General features: G+C 34.0%; 3 protein-coding genes and 1 long non-coding RNA gene across 13 annotated transcripts; all 4 read left to right on the top strand.

Moving 5' to 3' along the window:
* The first annotated feature begins 1024 nt into the window (after positions 1 to 1024).
* Positions 1025 to 5347, top strand: LOC132275436 (F-box protein CPR1-like). 5 transcript variants are annotated; one of them, XR_009470627.1, is made up of 4 exons: positions 1025 to 2434; positions 3555 to 3595; positions 3683 to 4094; positions 5135 to 5347. XR_009470627.1 is itself a non-coding variant. In XM_059776931.1 (2 exons), exon 1 carries the CDS (start codon positions 1091 to 1093, stop codon positions 2390 to 2392), a length of 1302 nt encoding a protein of 433 aa, XP_059632914.1. In that variant the 5' UTR covers positions 1025 to 1090; the 3' UTR covers positions 2393 to 2434; positions 3683 to 5347. The 5 variants fall into 5 exon arrangements, 2 of the variants coding, with proteins under 2 accessions (XP_059632914.1, XP_059632913.1); XR_009470628.1 differs by having other exon boundaries at positions 3683 to 5022; XR_009470626.1 differs by having other exon boundaries at positions 3683 to 5347.
* Positions 5348 to 7183: 1836 nt separating this feature from the next.
* LOC132275435 (F-box protein CPR1-like) lies at positions 7184 to 11528 on the top strand. Of its 5 annotated transcripts, none has more exons than XR_009470625.1 (4): positions 7184 to 8593; positions 9714 to 9754; positions 9842 to 10253; positions 11307 to 11528. XR_009470625.1 is itself a non-coding variant. In XM_059776928.1 (2 exons), the coding sequence occupies exon 1, from the start codon at positions 7250 to 7252 to the stop codon at positions 8549 to 8551; it is 1302 nt and encodes a 433-aa protein (XP_059632911.1). In that variant the 5' UTR covers positions 7184 to 7249; the 3' UTR covers positions 8552 to 8593; positions 9842 to 11528. The 5 variants fall into 5 exon arrangements, 2 of the variants coding, with proteins under 2 accessions (XP_059632911.1, XP_059632912.1); XR_009470624.1 differs by having other exon boundaries at positions 9842 to 11194; XR_009470623.1 differs by having other exon boundaries at positions 9842 to 11528.
* Positions 11529 to 12745: 1217 nt separating this feature from the next.
* On the top strand, positions 12746 to 17729 carry LOC132275437 (uncharacterized). Its single transcript, XM_059776932.1, has 5 exons — positions 12746 to 12920; positions 14722 to 15366; positions 16693 to 16848; positions 17009 to 17373; positions 17521 to 17729. Exons 2-4 carry the CDS (start codon positions 14812 to 14814, stop codon positions 17357 to 17359), a joined length of 1062 nt encoding a protein of 353 aa, XP_059632915.1. The 5' UTR covers positions 12746 to 12920; positions 14722 to 14811; the 3' UTR covers positions 17360 to 17373; positions 17521 to 17729.
* Positions 17730 to 20739: 3010 nt separating this feature from the next.
* Positions 20740 to 25783, top strand: LOC132275434 (uncharacterized). 2 transcript variants are annotated; one of them, XR_009470622.1, is made up of 5 exons: positions 20741 to 21159; positions 22486 to 22764; positions 22917 to 23216; positions 23373 to 23692; positions 24838 to 25783. It is a non-coding gene; the product is annotated as an uncharacterized LOC132275434 (long non-coding RNA). The 2 variants fall into 2 exon arrangements; XR_009470621.1 differs by having other exon boundaries at positions 20740 to 21159; positions 22486 to 23216.
* The last annotated feature ends 885 nt before the right edge of the window (positions 25784 to 26668 follow it).

Below are 26668 nucleotides of genomic sequence, written 5' to 3'. Positions count from 1 at the left end.
TTAGATCTATGTTCTTTCTTATTGGGCTTAACTTAATCAATATGAGTAAAATAATCAAATTAATAAGAGTACCTGTTTGTAATTAAATTTTAGAATAAAGTGCAAAAAATTCCCACGAACTATATTCAAATTCGCAAATAATCCTTCTAAAATATTTTTTGTGCAAAAAACTCCATGTCACTTTTAGTAGCAAAATGCCCGCCATTACCTTGACTATTTTTCATTAAATGACTTTAGTATCATTTTTATTTTTATTATTATTATTATTTTTACAAGGCAAGAAAAGTTATAAGTTAGATCAGTAAATGCAGAAAGTTAAAGCGTAACACTCAAAAATTCACTGAAGGTACTAAATTACTTGGCTATGGAGGCATATGCTAGTATCATTTCTTATTGAATTACACTTTTTATTTTTCTTATTAAAATAAATTATGAAAAAAAATCATACTAATTTGATGAAGTATTCTCCATTAAATTTGCATAATTTGCCTTTAATTTTGTAATTAAATAAAAATCCTAAGTAAATTTTTTTTGAAATAATTTAATTAATTTCTTAATTTTTTATGAATATATTGCATAAAAAATAAAATATTTTTTATTTAGTAATTTATTAATTTTTCATGAATATGGTATGAAAAAGAAGGTATTTTTGTACTATATGTATTTTTAAAAGTGAGTACAATAAGTTTTATTTTAATAAGTTAATAATTTTAGAAAATGATAGCTATTAATCTATTTATTATTTTTTATTTTTATGATAAATTGATACTAATTATAAAATTAAGGTAAATGATATAATTAATTTTTTGAATAATAGAAAATATAATAAAAAATAATTTAATTAGAAATGAAATTTTTAATTAGAAAGAATAAAATACTCTCTTGTGATGAATTTGTCCTTAGTAACAAATAAAAAATTTAATAATTCATTAAATTATTTGTAAAAAGATAATAATTTAGAGATTGTTTTTCACTTTATTCTAAATTTTATTTTGTTTCCCACTCCAGCAAGGATTTGGTTTTTCCACGTTTTTTCTTTTCGTAAATCCCACCCCGAGAAGGATTTGGTTTGAAACCCGTTTATAAATCCATGGAAGAGAGAAATAGAGGCAGAAAAACCAATCATAGTATCATGTCAAAACGAAGAGGAAGGATTTGGGGCAAATCTATGGCAGACACGATAATAACCCGTGCAAAGAGGAGAAATCGCTTGCGGATCAGAGGAAGTAGAGGAGTGATCAAGACAACGGCGGCGGCGACGAAGGCTGCGGCGGTGGAGAAAAGAAATCAGTCGTCATGGCTCATAGATCGTCTTCCTCCAGAGGTACTACTCATCGGCATACTTTCTACACTGCCAGTCAAATCTCTCTTGCAATTGAGGTTCGTATGCAAATCCTTGTACCATATAATCTCCGACACTTACTTTGTTAAAACCCATCTCAACCGACCAATCACAAGCCCTAATCTCCTAAGACAAAGACAACATATTTTCATAAGGTCTAGCCGAAAGCCAGACATTCCCTACGCCATCAGCCTCGAAGCAGCCGCTGATAAGGTTGATGGCGACATTGTGGCTTCTGGAGTAAAGATGGATTATTTGGTAGAGTTCAAAGAGCATTCTTTTGATTACTGCTATATATTGGGTTCTTGCAATGGGTTGTTGTGCTTGGGGTTGGGGCCAACGGCTCTCTATATATTCAATCTCTCCACCAGAGAGTCCAAGACAATACCTGTACCTGACTACTTAAATTCGCAAAATTTATATATATTCGGATTTGGCTATGATCACTCCGCTGATGATTACAAACTGGTGGCAGCTGATAAAAAAGGCTTCTATGTATATTCACTAAGAACTGATTCCTGGAAAAAGGTTCAAGGCCTTCCTAATAATCATTCGAATATATCTTCTTCGGATGAGACACTGCTGAATGGGACACTGCTGAATGGTACACTGCTGAATGGAGCTATCCACTGGCTCTGTCTTGGCCAGATTATTGCTTTCTCTTTGGCGGACGAGAAATTCTGGGAGTTTCCGGCGCCTACTCTCTCTAATAACGATATCCCCCAGACCTTGCGGTTACTTGGAGGATGTCTTTGTATGGTACCAATGTTTGGTCGTGAATTTTGGGTGATGAAGGAATATGGCGTGGCACAGTCTTGGACTAAAGTTGTGATTGAAGTCCCATTTTCCAAAACCATCAAGACATTGGCTTTGTTGGAGAATCATGAAGCCATATTAAGAATAGGCTTCGAGAAGTTAGTTCTATACAACACAAGAGAGAGAACATACAGGGATCTGGTACTTCGGGATTTCCCAGATGTGGCTAGGATTCGCAATACAGGAGCTTATGTGGAGAGCCTCGTATCACCCTGTCATGGAAATTTGAGTTAGAGGCAATATCAAGTACAAATTTATTTCTGGATGACTGGATAGGTATGCCAAATAACTATATTATGTATTTTTCCACTGTTATTTTCAATTCAGTGAAGCAAGCGTGTGGGAAGACATTATGTATATTTAGGGTTTTTGGTGTTTGATTGTTTTGTTTATATAATATAATATTTGTTAATGAAACCTTAGTGACTTGTAGCTAAATGTTTGAGTTTTAGTTGAGTGTTTTTTAGAAAATGCGTCATTTTTCTTCAATTGGGTTTGGAGAAGTAACCATAACAAAAGGTATTGGATGAAGGGAATGTTGTGAGTTGGAAAAGTTTAAAATTACTGAATGCTTGGATATTGTGCCCCAAATCAAAGCCAGATAATTTGCTAGAACGGCTCGAAATGGTTTCCCCATTGTCATCTTCTTCACAACTCACAATGAAACATGCTTTATGACCGTAAGCAAAAACAGTAGGCTAAAAGTGGGAAGAAAGCAACAAAGAGACATTATGGCAATATCAATTAAGTATTTTATTATTTATTTATTATATATATACACATACATACATATTTATATATTTTTTGGGGGAGATAAGCAACTTTTTTTAAAAGATATTTAAGTGAAAAGGGGGCATACTTCCCTATGTACAAAAGAGAACCAAAAGAAAGGAAACCAGAATTCACAAAAAAAAGAAAAAATTTCTTCATGGATATTCCATGATCGTTGCAAGTATTTGTTCTTAGTGGATCCCTCCACTCCATGTGAATAAGATATCTTAAACTTGACATCCTCAGTTTGATGACTATTGTTTCATCCTTGTAACCGTCATCCTGAATCCTTTTGTTTCTTTCCTTCAAGTGTGATGGACCATAGCAGCTAAGGCAACTTTGCGAATGACATTAGCCCACAATTTCCCTCTCATGTTGGAACCACTCCACTCCAAAATGTCTGACAGAGAACAAGAGGGAATTTTGACAGTTTACCTTTGTTTTGAATAATCTTCCAGATGCAATTAGAGAACTTGCAATTAAAAAAAGAGGCGCTGAAGTGTTTCTGTGAAACAATTTTATCTGGCACATTTCTGTTAGCGACTGGGACCTTGGAAAGAATTTCTATAATGCTTTTCATATTCACCGATTCAACTTCTGACCAATCCTATTTCCTATTTTTCAGAATGTCAGCCACTTTTGCTTTTTTGTCGGAACCTGATTCATGTATAATTCTATACCCTATAGCCAACACAATAGTCAACAACAAGAGGGAACCTTGACAGTTTACCTTTGTTTTGAATGACTTTCCAGATGCAATTAGAGAACTTGCAATTGAAGAAGAGGCGATGAAGTGTTTCTGATGCATTCCTGCATAGCACACATGCATCTTTCTGGATGATCCCTTTCTCTTTAAGCAGAGAGAGTTTGCAATCTTCCTCGAGCAGCCAGCCAAAGTATAAAGTATAAATGCTGAAGTTTAATATTTGATGACAGGCTAAAGTTTTCCATTATGGATCAATAAGCTTGATTGTGGAGCCATGTAGATCTGCACATCTAAAGGCGATGGAAGTGGCAAAGGATGCTTTGGTGCCCTGCTAGCTCTCAAATGATCCCAACCTTCAGCGACCATTGTGGCCCTCAGCAGAGGAGGCGCGTGAACAGACGATGAGCATCTGGGACAAGTCAGAGGTGAAGCTCCTCCGGTTGCAGGTATTACACTAAGGTATGCCAAGAATTTCTCTCATTCAATTTTTAAATTTAGCTTTGATGGTAAGTGAAGGTTCATGTAAGGTGGAAGCCAAAGCGCTTTTAGGTTGCATGATTTGAGACGCACAATTCCATTTTTACCTATGTATTAAGTCTGCATTACCAACTTGCTATTCTATGACTTCAGCAGCTAACTTTTACAAAATTTACCAGATACTATAGATAGTAGAAGCCTTTTTGAAACGTTTCAGTTCTTTTTGCAAATTAATTTTGTACAGTTTTTAGTTAATTTTGGTGTTTTTATTCCCATATTTTTAGAAGTTACACTTGGTAGTATTCAAATATTAAACTGGCTGCCTCTCCTGAGTTATTTTCTCGACTTATTTTTCAAAATGTATGGTTCTTGCAGTTCTTTATTTCTTAGGTCCCAGTTATTTTGGCTTTGAGTGTTTAGACATTTACTTGTAGTATATGTTTAGGTATTGCTGTTATAATATAGTAATCCAAAACAATGGCTAATACTAAAATATTTCTTTATTGTTTGCACATGAAAATTTGCAAAATTCTCTCAAATTTGTAACGCAAAATAAATAATTTCAAGTATTTCAGTAGATCTAGTAGTCCCCCTTCCTTGTGAAATTCTTTTTGGAGTCAATCCTTGAATGTGAAGTAAAGGTGATCGACGTGTTCTTAAGGTCCTAGCATATTAGTATTAAATTTGGTTGATTAGCACTATATATATTTATAAATATGAAAATATAGGTGCCCTCTTGATAATTTCTACTTTAAAAAGGACCACCCATTTCGAAATGTTTAAACATGAACAACCCATTAGAATTTTCATGGATGCATTTCATGCCAAATATGTGGATACGACTGGTGCTGGTGACTCATTCGTCGTTGCATTCCTCTGCAAGATTGTTGACGATCAATCTGTCCTCGGGGTAATTAAGTGTTATTTGTTGATATCTGTTTTGTCCTTTCTTTTTTGGTGGAGAAATCAGGGTTCTAACCTAAGTTCTATATTATTTGAAATTGTTATGCATTTAATTGCAGGATGAAAAGTGGTTGAGGGAAGTCCTGAAATTTGGGAATGCTTGTGGACCATCACCACCAACAAAAAAAGGAGCAAATCCCTGCTTTTCCTTTTGAACCTGAAGTCGGGGAATAGGATAATTATTACTTTTTTATTTCTTCTTTCATTTTCATTTTCATTTTCTTTGCAAAATAATTTTTAGCTTTAGTTCTATATTAAGATTTTTAGTTTTAGTCCTCAGTCTCAATCGGGCTATTAGTTCATTTTCATTTTCATTTTTTGAAGAACATAGGAACGAAGAAAATCTTAATGAACATGGAGATTTAATGAATGAAATAGGAATGAGAATCAAAATGAAGAAAATGCGAATCAACTTAAAGATTTAATAAATGAAGAATATATGAATGAGAATGATAATCTTCCTTTGAATATAAATGATTTTGGAAATTGAAAAAATATTGACGCTTGTCGAGCCATCACCACCACCAAAAAAGGAGCAACCCCTGCTCTCCCTACTGAACCTCATATCCACTATCTCATTAATGGCGGATGAATAGCATACTTTTTAAATTGGATCATTTGATAAAAAAAGTCCAATTCACAAATCTAAATTTATCCAATTTGATGGTTAGAGAATCAAATTAGATTAAGTATTCCCACGAATAGAATCAGATGACGAGTTGGAAGAGGAATTCCTAATTCTTACACCGATGAGACGGATCACACCTGATCAGTGAAAAATTATTACACCAAGAATTTACGAGTGAGTATTACACCAAGAATTTACAAGCTTATGAGTCCCTCTTTTCACATTCCAAGCTCTCATTTCTAAACTTACGCCCAGGAAGCTTGATCCAAAGCAGTGCTGATTCACTTCTGTACTTTCTCGTCAAGAGCGGAGCGAGATTCCCAGCTTTGCTTGTTTTGTTACGCTGGGTGGAACTCGTGCCTTCAGAATTGAAAAATGGAATAGATAGAGTAATATGCCACTGGCTTGGCACATAGGGACAGGACATTCAGTAGATTACATTTGATCCTAATCCGATTAGATCTATGTTCTTTCTTATTGGGCTTAACTTAATCAATATGAGTAAAATAATCAAATTACTAAGAGTACCTGTTTGTAATTAAATTTTAGAATAAAGTGCAAAAAATTCCCATGAACTATATTCAAATTCGCAAATAATCCTTCTAAAATATTTTTTGTGCAAAAAACTCCATGTCACTTTTAGTAGCAAAATGCCCGCCATTGCCTTGACTATTTTTCATTAAATGACTTTAGTATCATTTTTATTTTTATTATTATTATTATTTTTACAAGGCAAGAAAAGTTATAAGTTAGATCAGTAAATGCAGAAAGTTAAAGCGTAACACTCAAAAATTCACTGAAGGTACTAAATTACTTGGCTATGGAGGCATATGCTAGTATCATTTCTTATTGAATTACACTTTTTATTTTTCTTATTAAAATAAATTATGAAAAAAAATCATACTAATTTGATGAAGTATTCTCCATTAAATTTGCATAATTTGCCTTTAATTTTGTAATTAAATAAAAATCCTAAGTAAATTTTTTTTGAAATAATTTAATTAATTTCTTAATTTTTTATGAATATATTGCATAAAAAATAAAATATTTTTTATTTAGTAATTTATTAATTTTTCATGAATATGGTATGAAAAAGAAGGTATTTTTGTACTATATGTATTTTTAAAAGTGAGTACAATAAGTTTTATTTTAATAAGTTAATAATTTTAGAAAATGATAGCTATTAATCTATTTATTATTTTTTATTTTTATGATAAATTGATACTAATTATAAAATTAAGGTAAATGATATAATTAATTTTTTGAATAATAGAAAATATAATAAAAAATAATTTAATTAGAAATGAAATTTTTAATTAGAAAGAATAAAATACTCTCTTGTGATGAATTTGTCCTTAGTAACAAATAAAAAATTTAATAATTCATTAAATTATTTGTAAAAAGATAATAATTTAGAGATTGTTTTTCACTTTATTCTAAATTTTATTTTGTTTCCCACTCCAGCAAGGATTTGGTTTTTCCACGTTTTTTCTTTTCGTAAATCCCACCCCGAGAAGGATTTGGTTTGAAACCCGTTTATAAATCCATGGAAGAGAGAAATAGAGGCAGAAAAACCAATCATAGTATCATGTCAAAACGAAGAGGAAGGATTTGGGGCAAATCTATGGCAGACACGATAATAACCCGTGCAAAGAGGAGAAATCGCTTGCGGATCAGAGGAAGTAGAGGAGTGATCAAGACAACGGCGGCGGCGACGAAGGCTGCGGCGGTGGAGAAAAGAAATCAGTCGTCATGGCTCATAGATCGTCTTCCTCCAGAGGTACTACTCATCGGCATACTTTCTACACTGCCAGTCAAATCTCTCTTGCAATTGAGGTTCGTATGCAAATCCTTGTACCATATAATCTCCGACACTTACTTTGTTAAAACCCATCTCAACCGACCAATCACAAGCCCTAATCTCCTAAGACAAAGACAACATATTTTCATAAGGTCTAGCCGAAAGCCAGACATTCCCTACGCCATCAGCCTCGAAGCAGCCGCTGATAAGGTTGATGGCGACATTGTGGCTTCTGGAGTAAAGATGGATTATTTGGTAGAGTTCAAAGAGCATTCTTTTGATTACTGCTATATATTGGGTTCTTGCAATGGGTTGTTGTGCTTGGGGTTGGGGCCAACGGCTCTCTATATATTCAATCTCTCCACCAGAGAGTCCAAGACAATACCTGTACCTGACTACTTAAATTCGCAAAATTTATATATATTCGGATTTGGCTATGATCACTCCGCTGATGATTACAAACTGGTGGCAGCTGATAAAAAAGGCTTCTATGTATATTCACTAAGAACTGATTCCTGGAAAAAGGTTCAAGGCCTTCCTAATAATCATTCGAATATATCTTCTTCGGATGAGACACTGCTGAATGGGACACTGCTGAATGGTACACTGCTGAATGGAGCTATCCACTGGCTCTGTCTTGGCCAGATTATTGCTTTCTCTTTGGCGGACGAGAAATTCTGGGAGTTTCCGGCGCCTACTCTCTCTAATAACGATATCCCCCAGACCTTGCGGTTACTTGGAGGATGTCTTTGTATGGTACCAATGTTTGGTCGTGAATTTTGGGTGATGAAGGAATATGGCGTGGCACAGTCTTGGACTAAAGTTGTGATTGAAGTCCCATTTTCCAAAACCATCAAGACATTGGCTTTGTTGGAGAATCATGAAGCCATATTAAGAATAGGCTTCGAGAAGTTAGTTCTATACAACACAAGAGAGAGAACATACAGGGATCTGGTACTTCGGGATTTCCCAGATGTGGCTAGGATTCGCAATACAGGAGCTTATGTGGAGAGCCTCGTATCACCCTGTCATGGAAATTTGAGTTAGAGGCAATATCAAGTACAAATTTATTTCTGGATGACTGGATAGGTATGCCAAATAACTATATTATGTATTTTTCCACTGTTATTTTCAATTCAGTGAAGCAAGCGTGTGGGAAGACATTATGTATATTTAGGGTTTTTGGTGTTTGATTGTTTTGTTTATATAATATAATATTTGTTAATGAAACCTTAGTGACTTGTAGCTAAATGTTTGAGTTTTAGTTGAGTGTTTTTTAGAAAATGCGTCATTTTTCTTCAATTGGGTTTGGAGAAGTAACCATAACAAAAGGTATTGGATGAAGGGAATGTTGTGAGTTGGAAAAGTTTAAAATTACTGAATGCTTGGATATTGTGCCCCAAATCAAAGCCAGATAATTTGCTAGAACGGCTCGAAATGGTTTCCCCATTGTCATCTTCTTCACAACTCACAATGAAACATGCTTTATGACCGTAAGCAAAAACAGTAGGCTAAAAGTGGGAAGAAAGCAACAAAGAGACATTATGGCAATATCAATTAAGTATTTTATTATTTATTTATTATATATATACACATACATACATATTTATATATTTTTTGGGGGAGATAAGCAACTTTTTTTAAAAGATATTTAAGTGAAAAGGGGGCATACTTCCCTATGTACAAAAGAGAACCAAAAGAAAGGAAACCAGAATTCACAAAAAAAAGAAAAAATTTCTTCATGGATATTCCATGATCGTTGCAAGTATTTGTTCTTAGTGGATCCCTCCACTCCATGTGAATAAGATATCTTAAACTTGACATCCTCAGTTTGATGACTATTGTTTCATCCTTGTAACCGTCATCCTGAATCCTTTTGTTTCTTTCCTTCAAGTGTGATGGACCATAGCAGCTAAGGCAACTTTGCGAATGACATTAGCCCACAATTTCCCTCTCATGTTGGAACCACTCCACTCCAAAATGTCTGACAGAGAACAAGAGGGAATTTTGACAGTTTACCTTTGTTTTGAATAATCTTCCAGATGCAATTAGAGAACTTGCAATTAAAAAAAGAGGCGCTGAAGTGTTTCTGTGAAACAATTTTATCTGGCACATTTCTGTTAGCGACTGGGACCTTGGAAAGAATTTCTATAATGCTTTTCATATTCACCGATTCAACTTCTGACCAATCCTATTTCCTATTTTTCAGAATGTCAGCCACTTTTGCTTTTTTGTCGGAACCTGATTCATGTATAATTCTATACCCTATAGCCAACACAATAGTCAACAACAAGAGGGAACCTTGACAGTTTACCTTTGTTTTGAATGACTTTCCAGATGCAATTAGAGAACTTGCAATTGAAGAAGAGGCGATGAAGTGTTTCTGATGCATTCCTGCATAGCACACATGCATCTTTCTGGATGATCCCTTTCTCTTTAAGCAGAGAGAGTTTGCAATCTTCCTCGAGCAGCCAGCCAAAGTATAAAGTATAAATGCTGAAGTTTAATATTTGATGACAGGCTAAAGTTTTCCATTATGGATCAATAAGCTTGATTGTGGAGCCATGTAGATCTGCACATCTAAAGGCGATGGAAGTGGCAAAGGATGCTTTGGTGCCCTGCTAGCTCTCAAATGATCCCAACCTTCAGCGACCATTGTGGCCCTCAGCAGAGGAGGCGCGTGAACAGACGATGAGCATCTGGGACAAGTCAGAGGTGAAGCTCCTCCGGTTGCAGGTATTACACTAAGGTATGCCAAGAATATCTCTCATTCAATTTTTATATTTAGCTTTGATGGTAAGTGAAGGTTCATGTAAGGTGGAAGCCAAAGCGCTTTTAGGTTGCATGATTTGAGACGCACAATTCCATTTTTACCTATGTATTAAGTCTGCATTACCAACTTGCTATTCTATGACTTCAGCAGCTAACTTATTCAAAATTTACCAGATACTATAGATAGTAGAAGCCTTTTTGAAACGTTTCAGTTCTTTTTGCAAATTAATTTTGTACAGTTTTTAGTTAATTTTGGTGTTTTTATTCCCGTATTTTTAGAAGTTACACTTGGTAGTATTCAAATATTAAACTGGCTGCCTCTCCTGAGTTATTTTCTCGACTTATTTTTCAAAATGTATGGTTCTTGCAGTTCTTTATTTCTTAGGTCCCAGTTATTTTGGCTTTGAGTGTTTAGACATTTACTTGTAGTATATGTTTAGGTATTGCTGTTATAATATAGTAATCCAAAACAATTGCTAATACTAAAATATTTCTTTATTGTTTGCACATGAAAATTTGCAAAATTCTCTCAAATTTGTAACGCAAAATAAATAATTTCAAGTATTTCAGTAGATCTAGTAGTCCCCCTTCCTTGTGAAATTCTTTTTGGAGTCAAGCCTTGAATGTGAAGTAAAGGTGATCGTCGTGTTCTTAAGGTCCAAGCATATTACTATTAAATTTTGTTGATTGTGTCCTTGATTAGCACAATATATATTTATAAATATGAAAATATAGTTGCCCTCTTGATAATTTCTACTTTAAAAAGGACCACCCATTTCGAAATGTTTAAACAATGAACAACCCATTAGAATTTTCATGGATGCATTTCATGTCAAATATGTGGATACGACTGGTGTTGGTGACTCATTCGTCGTTGCATTCCTCTGCAAGATTGTTGACGATCAATCTGTCCTCGAGGTAATTAAGTGTTATTTGTTGATATCTGTTTTGTCTTTTCTTTTTTGGTGGAGAAATCAGGGTTCTAACCTAAGTTCTATATTATTTGAAATTGTTATGCATTTAAATGCAGGATGAAAAGGGGTTGAGGGAAGTCCTGAAATTTGCGAATGCTTGTGGACCCTCAACACCAACAAAAAAAGGAGCAAATCCCTGCTCTCCCTATCGAACCTGAAGTCCTCAGTCTCATTAAAGGGGAATAGGATACTTATTACTTTTTTATTTCTTCTTTCATTTTCATTTTCATTGTAAAATAATTTTTAGTTTTAGTTCTATATTAAGATTTTTAGTTTTAGTCCTCTGTCTCTTTCGGGCTATTAGTTCATTTTCATTTTCATTGAAGAACATACGAATGAAAAAAATCTTAATGAACATGGAAATTTAATAAAAGAAATAGGAATAAGAATCAAAACGAAGAAAATGTAAATCGACTTAAAGATTTGGTAAATGAAGAATATATGAATGAGAATGATAATCTTCCTTTGAACATAAATGATTTAGAAAATTGAAAAAATATTGACAAAAAAATGAGAGATTTATTAGTTGAAAGAGGTTCTCCGAGAGTTGTTAAACTTGAAAATTTTCCTTAGGATTAAAAAAATAGACATTTATTTTTGTGCATGTTAAATTTTATGTATAAAGAGCCTCACATTATAGTTCGCCTAGGGCCTCTTGAAAATTTTTCAATCTCAAGGCCAGCTTTGCACCTGATGAAAATAATTGTATGACTTAAGTAGTACCAGTGAGGAAAAAAAAAGAATTATTTTAAAATTATTAATATATTTTTGAACGGTAATATAAAGAGCCTCACATTATAGTTCGCCTAGGGCCTCTTGAAATTTTTTCAATCTCAAGGCCAGCTTTGCACCTGATGAAAATAATTGTATGACTTAAGTAGTACCAGTGAGGAAAAAAAAAGAATTATTTTAAAATTATTAATATATTTTTGAACGGTAATATTCAACCATGGTGTAAAAAAAAAAAAGATTTATTTTAAAATTATTAATATATTTTTTAATAGTAACAATATTTAACACTGATTTTTTATTATTATTTTTAATTCACAATTGGGATATGTTGACTAAATGATTCTTACAGTTATACGAAACTATCTAACCTATTTGAGAATCAACAAACAAACTAACCTATGTTTTAGGCTTAAGAGTTTGTATCCATTTAGTGAATGGAATTTATTTTTGGGTTTATTCACATTAAATAAATAGATTAGAGCAGTTAGTGTAAATATCGTTAACAAAAAAAATCCTGTTTAATTTGTTATTAGCAAGCAATTGATTCGAGAATAGCGAATAAATAAATATTATTAAGCAAACAATTGTTTCAATGATAGATAATAAAAAAAGGAAAAAAAAAGGGTTAATTGAACATAATCTGTATGATCAATTTGTTGCACTTCACCTCCTATGTTTATGTTTTTGGGTAGATAAAATCCTATTTTCAAAAAATTGTACACAGCTAGCTCCCGTTAAAATCACATCTTGTTTATTAATTTACTAATATACCCTTTCTAGATATATGGAACAACTAAAACCCCTAATCTCTTGGACTCGAACATTTATCACCCATTCTGCCGTCAACACACACTCTCTCTCTCTCTGCATCATCGTTCAGTCCTCCCCGTCGCCGACCACTGTCGTTCCGTCAGCCTTACAGACCACTGCGCGCTCTGGTCAGTTCTCTCTTCTTCCTCCTCCTCCTCCCCTGCTTCATGAACTCTATGTGGAGGTTTTGTTGAGTGTATTTGTTCTTGTTAGTTGTTACTGTCTATCTTGACATATGATTTAATATCCAAAATTGGAAAACTCTTTGTAAGAAATGTCATTTGATTTCCTGTTATTTTGTTGTATCCTTTGTTTGGTTCCCTAGAAGTGGATGTAAATAAAGAAACGACGGATTTTGAGCTTCATGTAATCTGTTGCTATTTTCCAAAATGAAATGAAAAATTCACTCAATGTGCCAATTAATTGCGTTATGACCAAATGAGTGGAGTTGTTTGATTACTGAGAGACTGAATCATCTTGATTTTATTTCTCTATTCCCACCCCCTCCTTACTGATTGATGTTTTGAGACTTGCTTTTCAAAAAATAAAAATTGATGATTTCTGACTTCTAATTTTGATCATATTCCTTATACAGTGATTATGTTTATAACGTGTGTTGATTTTTTCGTGGTTGAATTCATTTGGATTTTCTCCACATAAATCTTGATGCTGGATTCTCAATGTAAATTGTGTCACCATATATGTACCCATTTATTTTCAAATTTGATGCAGAAGCAATAAGAATTCTAAGATTATATTTCATGTCTAATGTTGCAGTGTACTGAAGCTTGATTTATTTGCTTTGAAAAAAATAATAATTAGTGGAAAAAGTTTAGTGGGAGTTTAAATTGGGCAGACAAGGGATGGGGATGGGGGTGGGGTGTGGGGGATTGTCTAAACGGTTTTGGGTGGGGATGGGGTGGGGAAAATTAAACGGGCTCAATTGCCATCCCTAGTCGTTAGCAGCAAAGCGGAATGAATATATTGCTCGTCTGTGAGGGAAATATATTGTAACTTTGTTGTACTTTATCCCTTTTTATTAGTATGTTTTTGGCAGATAACCTTATAATCTAAAATGGTTTTACAATAATAAAATTTTTTAACTGTTTCTTTTCAGATTAAAACTTTTATAAAATATTCAAATACAAAATTTGACCAGTTTTCCTTATATAATCTAAAATGGTTTTACAATAATAATTTTTTATCACTCTTTCTTTTCAGATAAAAACTTTTATAAAATAATCAAATAAACAAAATTTGACCAGTTTTCTATTTCACTTTTGTTCTCTCATGAGTCACGACCTGTGAAACTTTGACTTAACCCGCTTTTGCGCACATCGGGTCTGATGGACCCGAAAAGAAAACTGCAGATCCGGATTTGGGTAAGGTTCAACATACCATCCTGAGCTTCAACCATAGTGCTATTATCAACGCGATCTCTCATCTGTAAACTCCTCCCTCTTCTACCACCGGCTAAACTAAGCTCCTCTCTCTCTCTAAAAGCAAAAACCTTTCTATCTGTCTTCTTCTTTCAGTTGTTTGAGCTTGATATGAAAATTATGCTATAGATCATTATTACACACCTCACACACACTCACAAACGTGCTTCATGCTGTTATCTATGCATTTTTTAGAAGATAACATGAATTATCTCTTCATTTGTGGTCATCAATCCTTCGCTTATACTTTTGGTTGAAATTATCATAATCACACACACACATACAGCTTGATGCCATAACTTAAGCTAATATTCCCAATTAATCTTCAATTCAAACATACACTATATGCAAAATTTTCACATATTACTGCAAATAGTAATTCACTCATATATATATAAAATGTGCGTGTGTATTTGATATTGATTTATACTTTCTTTTTTAATTGTTATTCATGCTATAGACTCTGAAACTCATGTATCCATTTGTCCAGGGATAATAGAAATACTCAATTTCCAATGCAGCCACCAAATTCTAATTTGAATTGACCGTTGGATTTAAATCACAGTATATTGTTCTTGAGATGAAAAAGATGATAGCTTTAGGGTTTGAGGGGTCAGCCAACAAGATTGCTGTTGGGGTTGTTACATTAGATGGCACAATCTTATCAAACCCGAGACACACCTATATTACCCCTCCGGGCCATGGATTCCTCCCTCGAGAAACTGCCCAACACCATCTCCAGCACATCCTTCCACTCATCAAAGATGCCCTCAAAACTGCTGAAGTAACCCCGAGCGATATAGACTGTCTTTGTTATACCAAAGGCCCTGGTATGGGTGCACCTTTACAGGTTTCTGCTGTTGTTGTCCGGGTCCTTTCGCAGCTGTGGAATAAGCCAATTGTTGCGGTAAATCATTGTGTTGCTCATATTGAAATGGGTAGGATTGTGACTGGGGCTGATGATCCAGTTGTGTTGTATGTAAGTGGCGGGAACACACAGGTGATTGCGTATAGTGAGGGACGCTACAGAATTTTTGGGGAGACTATTGATATTGCTGTCGGCAATTGCTTGGATCGGTTTGCCAGGGTTTTAACACTGTCAAATGATCCAAGTCCTGGGTACAACATTGAGCAGGTACTGTTTAACAATTTGGCTTATATATTATTTACCTGAAAAAGTTGGCTTATATATATTGCCTGGTTTTGTAACTCATGCATGTACCTTGCACACAAATATTCCTCATTTATGTTTTTAAATTTTTGACTTTCGGCTGTTATTGGTTCAACTAGTTTCCTTGAAAAAATAGAAAATTGATATTCTAAAAAATAAAATTGTGATATTCATAAAATTTACTTCTGTGTTTTGAGGTTAATTCAAATGGCATGTTATCCTCTACTATGTAAGAATTTTCTGTGCTTCCTACTCTGTATCCTTTGCATTACGGCTACAAGTAATGTTGTAGAAGAATTTTTATTTATTTATTTTCACCCTTGGCGATACTAAATTGGAAGAGTTTTAACCATGGTTTACTACTTTATACTGAAAGCGCTTGATTATTAATGTAAATCGTAAAGGGTAGTATCCAGCAAACAAATTTTATTTTTCCTATATTTTTTATGTGATTCTTTCTGGCAAGTTATTTATCTAAATGAGGAATGATCACTTTGCCGATCAGCCTGATTGCTCACTTGGCAGTCGGAAGGATTAAAGATCCCAATTTATACTTCACTTGCTTTTTCCCCCTTGTCTGAGATTTTTCAACGAACCCCCAACCTATGTTACATGGACGCTTCAAAAGTAGGTTAAGAACTTGTGTCGGGCACACTTAAACAAAAATGGGTATGGGATATGTGTTTGACCCTTTTGGTTGGACATGCACCTAAAAGTATATCATATAATTCAATTCCATTATATTATTGCTTTAAAATGACTGAAACGCCTATATTGGACGGTATGTTGTATAAAGACATTATTTTAGTCTAGAAAGTTTAATAAAAATATTAAATAATTTAAATATTTAGTAGTACCCCTGTGTCCTTTTTGTTTTGGATTTGACACGTCCGACGCTGGATACGTCCCGCACCCAACACACTGAGTGGTTTGTTTAAGATGGCTGATTGCTGGAGTTGTAATCCAATTTGTCCAGCAATTGACATGGGATTATATTTCCCATCATAAGAACCTTCTGTGTCACATGGAGGACCTTATAGTTTTAGATTGCAGCTGTGAGATTGACCTGTTGCTTCATCTCTCATTCTAAAGGCACTGTTCTCTGAAACTGGAAGTGAGATAGTTGACATTTTAGTTTCTAATTTCCCTTTTTGGCTGAGTACTCTTGAGATCTTTTCATATTGCCACTGGCTATGTTCTATGCCGTGCTTGTAACAAATAAAAATACTGGATCATTTGATGGGAAATGCTTTCCTTTTGACCGGCCAATTTATTTTTTCTCTTTATCAGCTTGCAAAGAAAGGAGAACAGTTTCTGGACCTTCCGTATGCTGTGAAAGGAATGGATGTCTCCTTTAGTGGACTATTGAGCTATATTGAAGCCACTGCTGTGGAGAAGCTAAAAAATAATGAGTGTACCCCCGCCGATTTGTGCTACTCTCTGCAGGTAAACATTCATTTGGGATTGTTTCCACTTCTTAAAATAAGTTATGGGGTTCAAATTTTCTGCAGTGTTGTGTGGCTTGTTTTAGTAAATTGAAGATATGGGCTATCTACATGTTCTAGTGTTTGAAACAAAATTTACATAATTTATAAATTTGTTGTAGGAAACTGTATTTGCAATGCTTGTAGAGATCACTGAACGGGCAATGGCACACTGTGACAAGAAAGATGTTCTTATTGTTGGCGGTGTGGGCTGCAATGAACGCTTGCAAGCGATGATGAGAGTAATGTGCTCTGAGAGGGGTGGAAGATTGTTTGCAACTGATGATAGGTATTGTATTGACAATGGGGCAATGATTGCATATACTGGTTTGCTTGAGTTTGCTCACGGTGTATCAACTCCACTGGAGGAATCGACATTCACCCAGCGCTTCAGAACTGATGAAGTTCAAGCAATTTGGAGAGAGAAAGGGGAATCGTCTAACATAAATGTTCGCATAAAGGAAAACATCTAATCATGTATATTAAGGTATGCTTTTAAGACCTTAATAACTGATTTGCTTATGTCTATTGAGTCTTCTTTTCTTTCTTTTTCTCCTCCCCCACCCAACATGACAGTCGCACAAACACACCCTTATGTAATTGCTAATTCCTTTCCTGATGACTCCTTCAACAGAACAAGATTATATGCTTTTCCTGGACCCCTCTTATCAGGATGAGGACAAGTTTGGTCCAGGCTCAGTCCTCCATCTCAAATGGTCCTGGCTGAGCGATCTGATATCATGAGATGAATTCGGCACTATGTATCTTTTTTATAAATTTTGTTTTCAAATATTCTTGACACGCAATATATTGAAAATTTACAAAAATGTGATTAATATCTAATGTCGTGTGACATTTCATGCATATGTCATTATTTTGGTTCACTGGCCAACTTGTTTGGTCAATTCTGCATGCTGTAACAGTTCCTACCTGTATCTGCCCTTTGTCAGATGAGTCGAATAGTAATTTGTGTCCTGTCTATTGGTTGCTTTCTCACTTTAATTCATTGTTCTCTAAAAAATTCGGGTCCTACGGATACAACAGATAGATTCATATCTTCTTTTGCTTCCTTGGCCTGATTCTTAACATCATTGGATGAATGAATTAATGAAATATCAATGTGCATGGAACTCTCTCTCTCTCTCTCATTGTTTAATACTCCATTGTTGCAATACGGGAGGGACTCCCTAATTATCTTGTCATCGTCATCTTTAATGTATTCTTAGCATCAATTGTAGCCTAAGTGTTTCGCCTTTAATTTTAAGGTAACTATCATGGTGGGTTACTTGATGTAACCTGGAACATTTGAAGCTCAAAAACATATAATGTGGTTGTGTATTAGCGTGTTGTTAAGTTTCATCTAATTTATTACAAGACAATATTTGTTTAAGGATACGAGTTATGTTTATTTTATTTTATTTATTGTTGCAATCATTTGGTAAATATTTACTTTTTCTGAGGTTTTGGCTTTACAAAATGATTACTGCTTAGTGTACAAAAGTTAAATGGTGATAAAAAAATGTTTATTGGTAAGAAGAATAGGATGCAATGCAATATGTTTATATTGTTGGGGCGCAGGCATGTATTATATCCCTTAATTCAGTAGGAGGCCGAAGTTTCTCCTTGGAATGCAAATGAGAATACAAACATTTGTATTATATATATCTTTTAAATTCAATTGCTAGAATATAGAAGAATATCTTTTGGTAGTATTGTAATTTCTTTATTATTAATAGACACTAAGGAAAGGAAATTAGAAAGAAGAAAGCACTTTAATGAGGTCACAATTAATTAGTATACTACTCACCGCAAGTAAATTGTGCTATGTTGTTAAAATCTCTATGCAAAAACATAATAAGGCTAAGCAACTCTTAAAATTTTGGTAATCATAATAGTCTCTTAGGCTCCGTTTGACTTGCGTTTTGTTTCTTCTGTTTTTAGTTTTTGGGCTGTTACAGTGTCGATTTTGACAACAAAAGCATGTTTGGTGCGGTCTTGTTTTATTTTACACAGTGGTAAAACACTTCGTGAACAGTCGTCCAAAACTAAAACACTAAAAAGTTGTTTTTTCTTATTTTGACAACTGTTAATGGCCCAAAATCATACACAATGTTAAAATACTCTGACATTTTCACAATAAAACATCGTTTTTAAACGTGTTTCTGATTTTTTTTTTCAAAATGTTTCTACAGTAAAAACACTATTTCACTGTTTTTGTTTTAATCAAAAACAAAACGCATGCTAAATGGACCCTTAACTATACAAGTCACCCGGAAAATAGGACAAAAAAAAAAAAAAGGTGCACATTTGGATGGGACTTCAATTGCATGAAAAGTTTTATAGGCCATTCACTCCTAAAAAGTTTCATTAATTTATTTCACTGAAATCAAGATGGCAATGTACTACCATGTGCAAGTGGGATGGATGAGTCCTTCCATGGTACTCACAAAAACAATATATATCATATATATATAGTAACTGATTATAAATGGAATATTATGATTAATAAACTGATTGTTTAAATAAATTGACTGTATATGGCAAAAGGCAATGTGTACATTTCTCTCTCGTGTTTTTCATTTTTCTATACCCTACTTGTTTAGTCGGAAAGGTACATAGGACGAACTTGAAGTGTTGCTTATTAGTTTTTACTCATACCTAAAACTTGGAAGTTACAACTTCCTTACAATGCGATTTACTACATGGTCGGGTTTGACAATTGTTTCATAGAATGGGACGTGGCTATAATTTGTCTAGCATAGCAAAATGTTGTCCTGCACAGAGATGCAGACCAACACCAAATGATATAGTTCAATTGCATGGTGGAACTGTAGATGAAAGTGAAATTACTGTTAATTGTGGAAATACTGTTTATATATACTCTTCCCACATCCTTATTCATCATCGAATCAAAACCTTTATACCGTACAAACACCAAATTATAAACCGATAAAAATAAATTGATATGATAGAAAGAAGAGAGAGGAGAAAGAAGGGAGACAAAAAAAAAAAAAATAAATAAATAGATAAAAAAAAAATGCTCCACGGGTGAGACTGCAGATTTTGAGTCCAAGGACTCTCAGTTATGCAAATAATATCAAGATTTAAGTTTGTGTCACCAGTCCTTTTTCCCGGCACACTTGATCTGGGGAGACTACACAGGAAAATAGCCTTATAACAATTATCCTATATACTTCCATGAGTAAAGGATAATTCAAATTTAGACACTAATTTTAACTTCACCTACTATATATACTTTTTAATCTAAATATTGGAGCTAAGTGGATAGACGTTGGGAGCTTGAGGCGGTAGCATACAGCGCATGTGTGTATTTATATTGTACTAATTAGCTAGCTTAGTATCCAACAAACTGACCATTAAGCAATATAAGAGTAATAAGCTTTGTATCCAAGTTATCTATATCTATATATACATATATGGTATTAGCTTAAATTTCACTTTGAATAAGATAAACTCATTAGCACATAAATAGAGAAAGATCTATCATTTATTTCTTTGGTATTCAGGCAATATGGCATTACCAGATCGAAGGGTATAGGTTTAAACCAACAAACAAAGAACTCATCCGTTATTACTTGGAGAAGAAGGTTAAGGGAGAAGAACTGCCATCCAATGTAGTGATTGACATAGATATCTACAACCCGGTTGCTCTACTGTTTGTATATCGATCATAGTTTCTTCTCTCTCATCTCTTTCTTAATTTGGGATATATATGTGTATATATATATATGTGTGTGTGTATGGATGTTTAATTAAGTTTAATGACGCCATCTTGCCCATAAGTTAAATGATGCAGTAGAATAGTATTAAAATTGACGCCGTTTTCCCCTTAAGTTAAATGACGCCGTTTCCCCTCTCCTCCCCCTTCATGTTTTCTTGAAACCCTAAATAAAAGCCGCCGCCGCCATATGCGCAGACCAACGCCGCCAACAGAGACGACGAGAAATATGGCTAGAGGAGAGGTTGCGGAGATCAGTGCGAAACCCAGACCAACGTTGCCACGATTTGAGCAAGCTTCTGCCAGTGATGCGAAAAGTGGGTGATGGGTTTGATAGCATAGTCCAGGAATTCGTGGATGAGGCGGTCGAGTGGTGGTTTTGTGAATTGGAGGCGTCGCGACCCTTGGAGAGAAGGGGATTGGTGGAGGAAGGGGGTTTTGACGGTGGAGGAATCGGTGGTGGTGGGGCGGCGGCAGCGCCTCCATTTTCTCTCTCCATCGATTTTTGCTATAGGACTGCCTGTTGCGATGAAGGTGAGTTCCTATATAATCAATTGTTCCATTCGCTCTAAATAATGTAGATGAATGATAGGATTCTAAACCCTAAATTGATCATAATCCTTTGAATTGGGGATTAGCCACAAAAAATATTAAGTTTTTATTCATAATAACCCTAATTCCATTACACGAGCATCATATGTATATATATGAAAAATAGAAATAGCAGACTTTTTAACATAGCAAATAATAATTGGAAAGAAACAATATTCCTAAAATAGACTTAAGAGTAGTAGTTTCCTAACGATGAATACTCTGAAAGCAAGCTTGCAGAGACGAATTGTAGGGCAATTGTTGATCTTGTGTACAAATTGGGGGCCAATTGATGATTCCAGTGTAAAATCTGGATTTATCCTGTATGAACTTCCATAAAGGCTTGACGAAGTCGCATTCAAGGAAGAGGTGAGAGTGAGATTCTGGTTTTGAAGAGCAAAGTAGGCAAATTTTTGGTTCAACTTTCGATATTGCTTTGCTATCCAAGGTGGGTAGTATACATTGGACAGCGATCCAGAGAATTAGCTTGTGTCTTGGGATGGCAATTGAGTCCCATATAAGCTTGGCCCACGGTCGCCGGTGATGATGGGGAGAGTGCAAAGAGGGTATGCTTGAGTGTGTAAATACCACCTGCATTCCAAATAATTCTGTCAATGGAATCTGGCTAAGGAGGTTTGAGAGTACGCAGTTCAGGGATAACAGTGGTGAGTTGGTGTGGAAATGCCCAGGTGGTGGAGTTAACAAATGAGCTAACTTTGTGTTGGTAGATGATCCTAATGATTGTATGGTGCACTCATTGAAGAGGCCAGTAAATGGACCATTGTCTAGCCAATTATCTATCCAGAATCCTATCAACTTTCACTACAATGAATCCTTTGATACGGTCTGAGAATATATATATATGAAATGTATTCAACCAGTGTCCCAAGACGTATGGATCAAGCACACACAATTCACTAATTTCCTTTGTGCAGCACACGCAAGACACAAAAGAAAACTAAGAAACAACAAATATTATATTTTCTTTTGTCTTTGCTATCTTTTTAATTAATGTCTCCCAAACCCTATTTGATACATGTAGACACATATTTATATATCCATCTTATATATGTGTGTGTGTGTGTGTGTGTGACTGTGTGTGCATACACTGTAATTAACATTGGTCTCCTCTGTATATATATATATATATATATATATATATATATATATATATATATATATATATATATATTATCTTTCACTAGATTAATTCTTGTGGTTTAATTTTCTCAATTATATTCTTATATCTTGCACATGTTTGTGTAACAGATCATGATATGAACGAGCTAGATAAATATTACTCTGTAGAAAGAAAGAAAAAATCTATAGCTGGAAATAGTATAACACCAAAACGGGAAGTTAAAGGACACTTTTACAGAGGATGGTGAAGGGTCGGCAACAATAAATCCATTCGAGACAAGCTAGACAATGATATTGGTTCGGTGATGTCGTTAAAATATTTCAGTTACAAAAAATAGCAATTAAAGACGCGAAGAAAGCATCAAAACTGATTGGATCATGCATGAATTTAAGCTCAAAGAGGATAAGGTATGTTTAATATATATTTTCAATATTTATATATGATACATATTTCAATCTTGCAGTATGTTTCTTCTTCTCTGTATATGTCCAAACATTAATTTTTTATTTATTCATTATTAATTAATTAATTAATTGTTGTGTGTGAGTGCAATTCCAAGAATGGGTTTCGTGTAGAATCCGGGATGGGAGTAAAAGGATAAACAAGAAATTAACTGTAGGAGGCAGTGAGAATTTGCAGCTGCAAATTAGTCCCATGAATACAGATGATGATGATCAGTACCTTAGTATTTGTGGAAGTACTCATGATCAGGTACTAGCAGTTGGATATAGGTTTGAACCAATGGATGAAGAACTCTTTTCTGATTACTTGAGGAGGAAGCTTTATGGTGAACAACAACTGTCATCCAATGCAGTCATTGATATGGACATCTATGCATGTGAACCGTGGTTTTTTTCATGTAAGTAATTAGTTACTATATCATGATATCGACTAATTAAGTAATGCCATATTTAATTATCTGTTTATATATAGAGTATTAGTTTCTTTAAATTCAATCCTTGATTAATTAATATTCTTATATATGACTTTAATTAATTGTCTATTTGTATATCAGATGATATTCATGGGTCCATGAGCAATATGGATAATGATGAGCATTAGCATGATAGATATTATTTTGTAAGTCGACAGAAGAAATGTGTAACTAGTGATAGAGGGAAAAGGCCCGATGGAGATGTAAAAGGGAAGTTTGATGTTGGAGGATATTGGAAGGCCAGCACCGGAGACAAATACATTCGAAACAACCGAAATTTGAAAGTCATTGGCTACATCAAAACCTTAACATTTTACAAGTACAAGACCAAAAATCGAAATCGTCGTGAATGCATGAAAACTGATTGGATTTTGCATTAGTATAGTCTTTCAAGAGATACGGTACGTACTATATGCTATATGGCTACTAATTAATTAAGCATAACACATGTACATTAATTTAGAGTTCTGTTTTTACTACTATATATGTAGATAAAGTACTCTCAGTTAGTTAATTAATTTGCATGCATGCATGTATTCTTCGCCGAGATTATAGTTAAATACTTCAATTATCAATATAATTCATATATATTTTCAATAATAACATCATGCATGAAATTAATATTTATGTATGTTCATTGAGTATAATTCCAATTTGAATAACTAAGCTAGCTAGGTAGACGTGAAAGCAGCTATATATATATATATAGCAGTCCTTTCTTACATTATGAGGTGCTCTAGAGACCAGCAAAATTCTTGGGTCTATTTTACTAATTTCAGTACGTACTATGTGAGTGATATATTTTATAATTTATCATTGATGATGAGCTGCATAAATTAAGATAGCTAGACATGAAAACAAATAAAACAGATGTTAATTGTATTTGCAATTGGTAATGAGGAAACCTTTTTAATTTTCAAAAATGAAAGATGTAGTTCTTAATGCATGTGAGCTAGACATGATGTAAATTTTATTCGCAAATGTTGATAAGGAAACCTTTTTAATTTTCGAAAATGAAAGATATAGTTCTTAACGCATGGCGAGCATTGTATAGTTAAATCTTAAGCTATAAATAAATAAATAAACTGAATCTTTGCATATATGTGCGTGTGTTTTTATATATATATATATATATATATATATATATATATATATATATATATAAGCCATATTCAAAGAGCATGCTGAATAGAAAAGTGCATTCAAATGAACTTATATACTGGTACATAAGAATGTATCACTAATGCATGAACTCAAATCCTTCATATATATATTTTTTTCTTTTGAATTGAGCTATGTTCCTAGCTCATGCATAAGTTATAAGAAAAGAGGTACATCAAAAATCTGTGTTTGTCATGGATGCATGTTATTGCTTAATGATGTGCTAGCTTGAGTTGTATATATATATATATAAGTTTTACTGCTTAATTCCTGGTTTAGAACATACTTGTTTTTTATTCTATCAAAGGATCAATTTATTGCTACTGTAATAATTTAAACATTAGATATTTATTGAACTGATGTGTTTGGGCGGGTATAAGTGCAGTTCCAAAAATGGGTGGTTTGCCGAATAAGATATAATAGCAAGAAAAACAAGGAAGAAGGAAAACGAAACAAAAATGAAGGTAGTGACGAAAGTTACACCAATATTACTTGTGAAGAAGAAAGAGTAGTGCCTAACATGGAATTGGTAACTCCAAACACCAAGAAGGATGAGCAGCAGCAGCAGCAGGAATGTTTTGCAAATATGTCCCACATGACTAGTAGTACTCAGCTGAAATCCAACAATAACTGTGAAGGAAAATCTGACATGGAATTAGAAAATGCAAATGAAGAATATTTAAATTGGCTGGAGCATATGTTTTTTGATGATCATGAAAAACAGCAGAAACAATTTTCAAATATGTCCCACTCCCACTTCCACCAAGAGCTGCTGCAAGAAAAAGGAGTACAAGAGCAGCTAAAACCCATGAATTAGAAACTGCAGATGAAGAATATTTAACTTGGCTGAAGCTTATATGTTTCAATGATGATGAAGAGCAGCAGAAACAATTTTCAAATATGTCCCACTCCGACCAAGAGCTGCTGCAAGAAAAAGGAGTACAAGAGTAACTGAAACCCATGGAATTGGAAATTGCATACACCAAGGATGGAGAGTATTTAACTGAGGAGCAGGAGGAGCATTCGCTGCAAGAAAAATTGGACATGGAATTGGAAACTGCAGACATTGTGTATAAAGATTTGTCTTGGCTGCAAGATGTAGATTTCCCTTTTCTGCAGAATAAAGATTTTCTTTTAGGGCAGGATGAAGTAGAATTATATTTGGTCAATTATGATGAATAACCCCAATTGTGTGTTTGAAATAAGCTGTAAATAAGGGAGTCTCTAATCTTCATTGACAATTTGACATGGATGACCAAAATTGTATCTCTGGATTGTTATTCAGCATTCTTGATTTGTAAACATAAATACAATACTTTTGTTCATTCTCACTTTTGTTCTGCTTCCCCCTTTCTCTATGAATATATATACAATTTGACATGTATGATCAAATTGTGTCTCTGGATTGTTATTCAGCCTCTTGTAAACATGCATACACTGCTTTTGAAATATATATATATATATATATATATATATGCTAGCTTCATTCTTTTGTTCTGCTTCCCCCTTTCTCTATGAATATGTATAGTCAGAGATATATAGTCCAGAGATGGCTAGTTCAACTTTGATGACTTCCAGCACTGTCACTGCCCTTCTTTCTAGTTATATGATCAGCCGGAACATTTGAGGTTGAATGGATTTCTTAGAAGGGAACATTGATCATGTCCGGGACAATACTGTTAATTACTACATCTGCTCCAAAAAAGATGTCTTATTTGAGACAAAAGGAGTAATTAATTAAGTCCAAAGATAAATACTTTACCATGTTCCATCTCTAATTATTATTTACCAGAAAAAAGAAGATGAAGCGAACACTTATTTATGTACATTATTATTCTTCTGAAGGTCAAAATTAGAAGAATTTCTGGCAAGCCAAATTGCGTAATCCTAACCAGTAGAAATGAGACATCATCAATACAACTGGAATACATCCAAAAATAATAACAAAAAATAATTCTGTACTTTTATTTATATTAGCTCATGAGCTTAAAGCTAGATAAGTATTGTTTTTGTTTTCTAAAAGCTTATATAATTAACCTAATTAACTAAAAATATATTTTAAGATTGCATTAAAATCTCATTCTTGTAAAATGTAAATACAAAATTAACCTTTTGTAACCCTAGATTTGGTTCGATGGTAAGTTACTTAAATTTGGTGTCTCGTAAACTATCTGGTCTAATGTTTAACTCCTTTTAAATATAAATAATTATCCGAC

The sequence above is a fragment of the Cornus florida genome, unplaced genomic scaffold (genome assembly GCF_030987335.1).
Source record: "Cornus florida cultivar Cherokee Brave unplaced genomic scaffold, ASM3098733v1 CherokeeBrave_3.0.0_Hap2_Chr09, whole genome shotgun sequence".
NCBI lineage: Eukaryota > Viridiplantae > Streptophyta > Magnoliopsida > Cornales > Cornaceae > Cornus > Cornus florida.
Note: the sequence above shows the minus strand (reverse complement) of the source record. Positions and strands in the feature narration are given on the sequence as shown.

What these genes read in the sequence shown, in the direction of transcription:
- LOC132275437 (XM_059776932.1), top strand. Translation starts at nt 14,812, where the DNA reads ATGAAAAAGATGATAGCTTTAGGGTTTGAGGGGTCAGCCAACAAGATT. An exon ending in CTGGGTACAACATTGAGCAG is followed by an intron (nt 15,367 to 16,692) that starts GTACTGTTTAAC and finishes TCTCTTTATCAG; the next exon opens with CTTGCAAAGAAAGGAGAACA. An exon ending in ATTTGTGCTACTCTCTGCAG is followed by an intron (nt 16,849 to 17,008) that starts GTAAACATTCAT and finishes AATTTGTTGTAG; the next exon opens with GAAACTGTATTTGCAATGCT.
- LOC132275435 (XM_059776928.1), top strand. Translation starts at nt 7,250, where the DNA reads ATGGAAGAGAGAAATAGAGGCAGAAAAACCAATCATAGTATCATGTCA.
- LOC132275436 (XM_059776931.1), top strand. Translation starts at nt 1,091, where the DNA reads ATGGAAGAGAGAAATAGAGGCAGAAAAACCAATCATAGTATCATGTCA.